General features: G+C 38.4%; 2 protein-coding genes across 4 annotated transcripts; both read left to right on the forward strand.

Annotated features, from left to right (window-relative positions):
- Positions 1-260: 260 nt before the first annotated feature.
- On the forward strand, positions 261-5,675 carry asmtl (acetylserotonin O-methyltransferase-like). Of its 2 annotated transcripts, none has more exons than XM_057336594.1 (14): positions 261-353; positions 592-722; positions 813-944; positions 1,040-1,087; positions 1,167-1,231; positions 1,322-1,386; positions 1,783-1,891; positions 2,160-2,547; positions 2,725-2,893; positions 3,191-3,378; positions 3,473-3,605; positions 4,590-4,730; positions 4,875-4,997; positions 5,217-5,675. In XM_057336594.1, exons 2-14 carry the CDS (start codon positions 630-632, stop codon positions 5,486-5,488), a joined length of 1,926 nt encoding a protein of 641 aa, XP_057192577.1. In that variant the 5' UTR covers positions 261-353; positions 592-629; the 3' UTR covers positions 5,489-5,675. The 2 variants fall into 2 exon arrangements, with proteins under 2 accessions (XP_057192577.1, XP_057192579.1); XM_057336596.1 differs by having other exon boundaries at positions 3,194-3,378.
- Positions 5,676-5,774: 99 nt separating this feature from the next.
- slc25a6 (solute carrier family 25 member 6) lies at positions 5,775-8,623 on the forward strand. Of its 2 annotated transcripts, XM_057336598.1 has the most exons (5): positions 5,918-6,027; positions 6,136-6,256; positions 6,411-6,897; positions 6,991-7,131; positions 7,220-8,623. In XM_057336598.1, the coding sequence occupies exons 2-5, from the start codon at positions 6,239-6,241 to the stop codon at positions 7,375-7,377; spliced, it is 804 nt and encodes a 267-aa protein (XP_057192581.1). In that variant the 5' UTR covers positions 5,918-6,027; positions 6,136-6,238; the 3' UTR covers positions 7,378-8,623. The 2 variants fall into 2 exon arrangements, with proteins under 2 accessions (XP_057192580.1, XP_057192581.1); XM_057336597.1 differs by lacking the exon at positions 6,136-6,256 and having other exon boundaries at positions 5,775-6,027.
- The last annotated feature ends 430 nt before the right edge of the window (positions 8,624-9,053 follow it).

Genomic DNA, 9,053 nt, shown 5'->3' on the forward strand with positions numbered 1-9,053 from the left:
GCCAATCACGTATGCTATGTTACATATCACGTGATTCAGGACGTCTTTCCTAAGAATTTGCAAGTTTATTTGCGGTTATAGTTTCAGTGTAAAGTCAAATGTACATGTATATTTTAAATTACAAACAGTAACTGATATTTTGCCAGTAATACATAGTCAGCGTCAAGTAACTACCTGTAGTTGTTTCTGAATATATCGTGGTAAATCACTGTACAAGCGCAGTAGGTCCAAGTCTTGTTGGCTACTGCGCATGTGCGAAAATAGACTCCACCTTCGCAGTGTCTCAGTGCGTACGGCGTAACCACAGATTGTCGGAAGCGAGAAGGGGTGCGTGAACACAGCTGACTTTCCAGGTAAATTTTCAGAACACAAATTCATTGTTAGTTTGCCATACATCACGTTAATCGTAAAAGCATAGCCCATCTGTACTTAAACTCACATTTCACCTCTTACAAGGTTGCTGTCAGATCATAAGCTTTTCCTGGTTGTGAAGTTGCTTTACAGATAAGCTCTGCTCTGTCAAGATCAAGAAAGATACTACATATGATCTGAATGGTTTTGTCATGTGGTGTTGTGTTTTTTCCACTCTAGGATAGACCTTTGGAAGTAACAAAAAGGAGAGGTGTAACATGCTGTTAAATCCAGTAATATCCAAGCTGAGTAGCAAGCTTGTGGTTTTGGCAAGTGCATCCCCAAGACGGCTGGAGATTTTGACCAATGCTGTAAGTTTTTCTTAAGGTTTTAATATACAGATAATGAACTTGTGATATGATAACGGATTTCTCATTTCTTCCTCTGGACTGATGAGACAGGGTTTACGGTTCGAGGTTGTGCCCTCATGGTTTAAAGAAACTTTGGACAAATCCCTGTTTAAAGCCCCATATGAATATGCAGTGGAGACAGCTAAACAGAAGGCTTTGGAGGTGGCTCAGCGAATGCCCTTAGTGAGTTGTGCATTTCTTGATCTAACTTTGTAGCTTTATCTTTGTTGTTTCAGTTGTCTGTGTAGTTTTTACGTTACAATATGTTACTTGTGCAGAAACACCTGAAAACTCCAGATATTGTTATTGGAGCGGACACTGTAGTGGTAAGTATGTTGTAATAGATTTAACACATTGTATTCTGAAGTTTGCTTCACTAAATATGTCTTTGCATTTTATCATTAGACAGTTGATGGTTTGATCTTGGAGAAGCCCACAGATAAACAAGATGCTTACCGTATGCTGTCCAGGTGCGTTTCATTTCATACTGACTTTGCATAAGTATTGTCACTTATTTTAGTGAAGGAGCTGAAAAGTCATTTGGAATCAATGTATTACAGGTTGAGTGGGAAGGAACATAGTGTCTTTACAGGTGTGGCTATTATGATCTGCCAAGAGAAGAATGGTATGTTTTACAAATGTACGAACATTTAGAGATTAATTTAAAGGGATAGTTCACCCAAAAATGAAAATTCTGTCATCATTTACTCACCCTCATGACATGTCAATTTCTTTGTTCTGTTGAACACAAAAAAAATATTTTGAATAATGTAGGAAACCAAACCTTTCTGGGGCTCCATTCACTACCATAGTAGTTTTGTTTCCTACAGTAAGTCAAAGGTGCCCCATAAATGTTCGGCTACAAACATTCTTACAAATAACTTCTTTCGTGTTCAGTAGTTCAAATATACAGTATACAGGTTTGAAACAACTTGAGGCTAATGCTGACACAATTTTAAATTTTGGTTGAAAAAATCCCTTTAAAGATCATTATTGAGAGATGAATTTTTGTTCATCTCAGGTTCAAACACTGAGTACAAAGTGGTCGATTTTTATGAAGAGACAAAAGTTAAGTTTTCAGACTTGTCTGAGGAGATGCTGTGGGAATACATCAACAGTGGAGAGCCCATGTGAGTTGATATGCTTGCTTTATACATTATATATAATAATATATTGAGTGTTATATCTTATGGTCACATTAAACGATTAACTGAATTTGAGCTTGTTGAACCTTTGGAATTTGGACTTAGTGGAGTTTGTAGATTTTTGTTGTTTGCTTTGACATACTAAAAAAAGCAGTTTCAGCAAAGTACATCTGTGATAAATAAACCTATTTCTTTTGACCTTTTACCTGTCATGCAGAATTTGGTCCGTGATGAAACTCTTTGCATTTTACAGGGATAAGGCTGGTGGCTATGGGATCCAGGCATTGGGAGGCATGTTGGTGGAGTATGTTCAGGGAGATTTCCTTAACGTGGTGGGCTTCCCTCTAAATCACTTCTGCAAGCAGCTGGGACTGCTTTTCAACAGCCCACCTGAGAGTCCTGCTCACAAAATCAAACGGGAAGACTTGAGTGCATCTGATGGGTCTTGGACAGTGTTCAACAGCCTGTCAAAGTGTGTCGCAAATGGGGAGGTTGAGCTGCAGGAAACCAGCAATGGTAGGGATGCCAGTCAGACATCAATGCGAGAACAGAATGTAATGGGGACGGAGTGTTCTACTTGTGACAGACAGGATGTACCCCACAGTATCATGAACCTAATAGATGGATTCAAAGCTTCAAAGGTACCACAGTAGGATTTTTTATGTATTTTGACTTATATGTATTTAAGTTTTTATGTTGGTAATGTATTCTTTAATACATTTCGCACTGGAACATGATTGACAGTGTGTTTTGATATGCAAATAGCAGACGTGAGGAATAATTTCAGGCATGTTTCTGCAACATGTTTTGTTCTTCAGACTTTATTCACAGCAGCCAAACTGAAGGTGTTTGATCTATTGAACAGCTCTAATGGTTTGACATTGGAAGAGGTAGCCAGCCAAATCAATGCTTCTGTTTTCGGCACAGAAAGGCTTCTGGATGCTGCTGTTTCCTTAGGGCTGCTAGAAAAGGTCAAACAGCAAGATGGTAAATCAGTTGTCATCTCCTTCTTTTCGATGCAGAAACTGTTAAAATCTTGTTTTTAACCTGGTTTCTGTTGAGAGAAAATTCATTTTTTAAACAACAGCTAGACTCCACGTTGCGTTCTTTTTAAATATGGATTCTGAAACATCTGAAAGCTCACTGTTCATTTATAACATACAAGTGCTTCCTCTGTCTATTGAAATAGGAAGCAACGCACGGCTTAATTTCCACTCACTGTACTGTATGTTACATGTATTATTCATTGACCTATATGCATGTAACATTGTTCATTGTCTGTAGCAGTGTACAGAAATACGGAAGAGGCTAGGCGGTTTCTGGTATCAGACAGTCCATTGTCGCTGCATGGATACATCCTCCACTGCAATGATATGGTGTGGCCTCTCTTCAGTCATTTAGAGAGTGCTGTCAGAGAGGGAACCAGTCAGCATGAGCGGGCCTTTGGGAAGATGAATAAGGATATGTTTCAGGTAAACATTTTTGCTCACACATGGAACTCTTTAAAAGGTGTGAACATCCTAAATAAAGCCAATGTGAGTGAATCATTTCATCATTTTATGCTAGGATGTCTACTACAGTCAAGATGACATTAAGATGCGATTTATGAAGGCAATGCACAGCATCGTGAAGGTGACCGGGAAAGATGTGGCAATGGCATTTGATCTTTCATCCTTTAAAACAGCTTGTGACATTGGAGGTACCTGATTTTTCTATGATGTGCTTATGAATGATGCCTATGATATCATTTTCTATGATGTGCTTAGAGCAGCAACAAATCAAATTATTTTATTTGCACACAGTACAGCTGTGAAAAAATCAAAAGACCATTCCAAATTTTCATTTTTAATCAGCATTTATAAATGTATTGTGGCCATTCCAGTCCAGTGTCTGTTGAATTTCAAATCAAACCTCAGAAGTGACATAAAATCGTCCAATAGCAATGTGAAAGACTGACAGCATGACAAGATACGATAAAAATTGAGGTTATTGCATAAAAAAATAATAAATGTAATGTACATATATTACTGTTGTACTACTCAAAAGTGAATATGAACTTTTTTTGCAGTGTTTGAGGTCTGAAAAAAAGACATATATTATTTATATATATTTTGACCTTTTTCTTCAATTTTCATTTTCTGCAAATAAATATACAATAAATATTCAAATACAATATTTGTATTTGAAATTTGGGAGAAATTGTTTTAGTAGTTCACAGAATGAAACAAATAATCATCTGACTTAATGTCCCTAAATAGTATATTCAGAAAAGCTGAAAATAATTTTGGAGTGGTCTCTTATTTTTTTTGCGTCTGTATTTTGTAATTTACCACTCATGAATAAACTGGTTTATTGTTACAGACTGATAGAAAATGTAGTGCTGCACAATTTTTAATTGTCTAGACTTGAGTGAGTGGCCGCGAGAGCATAAGATAAGAGGTGCGGAAACCACCATCTTGCATAATTTGAGATTTTATTACAGGATAGTTCACGCATAATTTATTTTGAAAGTGCTTGCTCTCGAAAGCAGAACTCGAAAAGAGCTGTGAACTTGTTATCCAAATTTAGGGTTTACGTGTGACTATAATTGTGAGTTCTCCCGCCATAGACACCTGCATTTCATGTAAAAAAAATCATATTTTTATGGTATATGCCGAATATTTACAAAGCTTTTTTTGCACAGGTTGCACTGGTGCAATGGCATACGAATTAACAGAAGTCCATCCTGGACTGTTGGTTACTGTATTTGACTTGCCACGAGTCATTGAGATGAGACGGCACTTTCAATCAAGAGCACACACTGACAGAGTGACATTTGTTGCAGGTCAGTTAAATTTCAACTGTTCAGTTTAAGTAAGTGGTTATTAAACTGAACTAAAGAGTGCCCCCAGGTAGTACATTTCACTGCTGGGTTGTATGTGCATTTTTTGTGGCTAGGTGGTGCTTGATTTTTATTTCTTTTTAATAGGAGATTTCTTTAAAGATGACCTACCTCAAGCGGACCTGTATATTCTTGCACGAATTCTCCATGACTGGTCAGATGAGAAAGTTCATGTACTTTTAAATAAGGTGTCCCAAGTGTGCACACCAGGTAATTGCCTCAAAAAATATCTGTAATATTTATAAAAAAAATTATAAACTTGACATCATATGTTTTTGCATTTTTTATTTCACATATTTCTGAATATAAGTGTCTTTCTGATAGTCCTTCTGTTCTAATTCATGACTTTTTATGACTATCACTGCAGCCAGTCTTGGCTCTCTCCCTGGTTGATTTTCTTGTTTTGATAAATGTATGAATGACACACAGGCTGTGGGCTTCTGGTATCTGAGATCCTCCTGGATGAAGAGAGGAGAAGACCGAGCCGAGCTCTGTTCCAGGCTCTCAGCATGACTGAAGGAAAGCAGAGGAGCGCCGGAGAATACAGCGACTTACTGGAGAAGCACGGCTTCGCTACCCAGGACATCAAATACACAAACAACCTTCTGGATGCCATGCTCTTTATCAAAGAAGACTCAAATGACAAAAGAACATTACTAGCTGGTTCTTCAGCATCTATTGAGACTGCAGAACTTGTGTGATGTAAATGTGTTGCACCTGAAACACTACGGCTCGTTTATTATAGCTCATAACCGTCAAGATGTTTTTAGCTATGAAAATTTCTAAATCTCAAAATGATAAGCTATATATAATTATTATTCGTAATCACATGGTGGGTTTTATTTGTACTGTTGATGTCACATTAAAATAAATATAGTTTTGAATTAAAAGACAGCATTGTGGTGTTTAATATACATACACAGCTTTACTTGAGAAATACAAATTTGTTTTGGACACCAGACAAAAAACTGATATATGGAGTTTGTACATATCGCGATAAACCTCGTGAGTTTGTGGAGCCCATGCTCCGCAGTATCTCCATCACTTTCAGCTCTAACTCCTGCTGCCTTCACCAGCGGTTTAACCATACTGTGCTGATAAAATACTGAGGTAATATCTTTGCGCTGCCATGGCTGATGCCGCAATATCTTTTGCTAAAGACTTTCTAGCAGGCGGAGTTGCAGCTGCTATTTCCAAAACTGCGGTCGCACCGATAGAGAGAGTCAAACTGCTGCTGCAGGTGAGGACGTGACGTGCCCGAGCGCGAGATAAATCATTACTCTTTACGCAATCTGACATTATGCATGGTAACGCATCTCGCATTGCATCGTTTTCTGTCGTATCATAGAATAACAGTAGCCTATCCTGTGACCCGAGATGCGCTTTGTCCTGTAGAGGCCACGTCTATGTTCTCTGAAACATCCGCATCCTGAGAGCATCCTGTACAGTATATGTCTCTCGATGCGGAGGTATCTCAAACTGCCTCTCTTTTTTTCATTTTGCTTGCTCATTTGTATTTTTGCTATGTGATGTCAGTAATGATCAATAAACAAGAATGATCAAAAAAACCAGAAATATACAAAATATCAAAATTCACACAGAATTTTGTGTTTCCCTTCACAGGTACAACATGCCAGCAAACAAATCAGTGCAGACAAACATTACAAAGGTATTGTCGACTGCATTGTGAGGATTCCCAAAGAGCAAGGCTTTGTCTCTTTCTGGCGTGGCAATTTAGCCAACGTCATTCGCTACTTCCCCACACAAGCCCTCAACTTTGCCTTCAAGGACAAGTACAAACAGATTTTCCTGGGTGGCGTTGATAAACACACGCAGTTCTGGCGATACTTCGCGGGTAACCTGGCCTCTGGTGGTGCTGCGGGAGCCACTTCGCTCTGCTTTGTCTACCCTCTCGATTTTGCTCGTACCCGCCTAGCCGCAGATGTGGGGAAAGCTGGCAGCACCAGGGAGTTCAATGGGTTGGCTGACTGCCTGGCCAAAATCTTTAGGTCAGACGGGCTGCGGGGTCTGTACCAGGGCTTCAATGTCTCTGTTCAGGGTATCATTATTTACAGGGCAGCTTACTTCGGAGTCTACGACACTGCCAAAGGTAATACGGTTGTTACTGCTGATCAAATCTGACTTTGATTTACCAGTGAGGTTTTCCTCTTATCCGTAACCAGACCTCTGCTTGCATGTGCAGGCATGCTTCCAGACCCCAAAAACACCCACATTATGGTCAGTTGGATGATTGCACAAACTGTGACAGCAGTAGCCGGCGTGATCTCGTATCCCTTTGACACTGTTCGCCGTCGAATGATGATGCAGTCAGGACGCAAAGGAGGTACGAAACACACTTATTTGAACAACCCCTCTTCTCTATGCAAGCATTTGTTTATTTTAAACGAACTCTTTGCATTTTGTCTTTCCAGCGGACATTATGTACACAGGAACCCTTGACTGCTGGAGGAAGATAGCTCGCGACGAGGGTGGCAAAGCATTCTTCAAAGGGGCTCTGTCCAATGTACTTAGAGGAATGGGGGGTGCTTTTGTGCTGGTGTTGTATGATGAATTCAAGAAGTTTGTTTGAACAACAAGTGCTAGGAGAAAGAAATAATAGTAGAATAGCTTTTACCACACAATTCAAACCCTGTCCACTCCACACAAATGTGGACTTGGTTAAATAGTCTTAGATGTGAAAAGGAAATATTAATATTTGTGTTTAATTAAAGTCCACATGATTTTTGTTCAGAGAACACTATTGTCCTATGATAAAATTTAGGGCATCTTATATTTTATCAGAAAGAAAGCACCTCTCTGTGTGATTCAAGCGTGAATATAGACTTGTCCCCATATCGAGCTTTTGATGTTGTGCAGTGGCTATAAAGAGCAGTTATATTTTATTAGAAAGAAAGTATATTCGTGTTGTAAGCACGAAAACAGGCTTTGTTACTAGCTTTGATGTTGTACAGTTAAAAGGGCAAGAGTAGATCCAGAGATATGATATACAAAATGGGTTGCATATAAAATGTGATGCAAAATCAATTAAAATTCATGCACTTGTTGCTTTTGTGTATATCATTTAACATCATTTGAGGCATTATTAATAGATTGTTAATTAGAGTCCATGATGCAGTAGCATAATACTTCCTCAAGATGGCGTGACGCGACTGCCTTGTGCTGCGATCCCACAGTGTTTAGACTCGGTTCCCGAAATTCTGTGGTAACAAGGGGGTTCAAAATCACCCCCGAAACAAAATACGGAGTTCAAACACCGCGGCATAATGTTCCACACTTTAAACGTTTTCTCCCGTCACGAGTTGGACTTGACAAACGCACCAAGAGTTGGTGTCAAATGGAGTCATGGCGGTATTAAATATGACGCTTTAATTCACAACAGATTTGCCCTTTATCAGTCTCAGCAGTGAATAAAGACGGTAAAGTCATCCAGCAGAGAATGCGTGGAGCCAGAGACATGGCATTCACAGGCAAACGTTATGTGACATGAAAAGTGTATTTCCATGATTTCTCTTTTTGGAAGTCCGCGTAAGTATTTTCCATCTTGGATAATGAGGGGAGTCATATTTTCATGCTCATTTTGCTGTCAGTCTCGGTGTTTGGTTGCGTCAGTCTGATCTTGATTAAGTAGATCCCGCTTTCAAAAGTAGAAATGTGAGGAAGGGCATTTTGAGTTCAGCAATGACACTGAAACATTATATTCATCTTAGCATGTAAAGCTATTATAATCTTATGTCACACTATGTAAAGAGAAGTACTGTACTTATAGATACTTGCAAGTATTTGAAAGCAAAGTGCTTGTATGCAATAAAAGTGGACACCGTATTTTCTCACGTTTACTGTATATCTTATCTCTTCAAAATAGATAAGAATAATTCGATTTTTTAAATAACCTTTGAAATTAAAATAGTAATATAAATATATAGGTTGTTATTAACAATGCTTCACTAAGGCCTACTATTAAACACATGTCCCGGAGCACTTCCGGTTTCCGTTTTTATTTATTTATTAATTAGTATTGTGTTTTTAAATCTTCGTATAATACATAATTAAATCTTAAACACATTTGTTTAACATAATTATAATATAAAAATTGTTATAAATTATGTATTTGTTCAAAAGTTTGTGTAGTAAAACAAAATTTGTTCTGGCTTGCTCATGACGTCATTACATTTAAGATACCGCGCCGCCATGTTGGTATGCCCTAACGTCCCTAAATTAATAGGGAATTATCACATATTAATGATA

This window comes from Triplophysa rosa, linkage group LG6 (genome assembly GCF_024868665.1).
Source record: "Triplophysa rosa linkage group LG6, Trosa_1v2, whole genome shotgun sequence".
In the NCBI taxonomy this organism is placed as follows: domain Eukaryota; kingdom Metazoa; phylum Chordata; class Actinopteri; order Cypriniformes; family Nemacheilidae; genus Triplophysa; species Triplophysa rosa.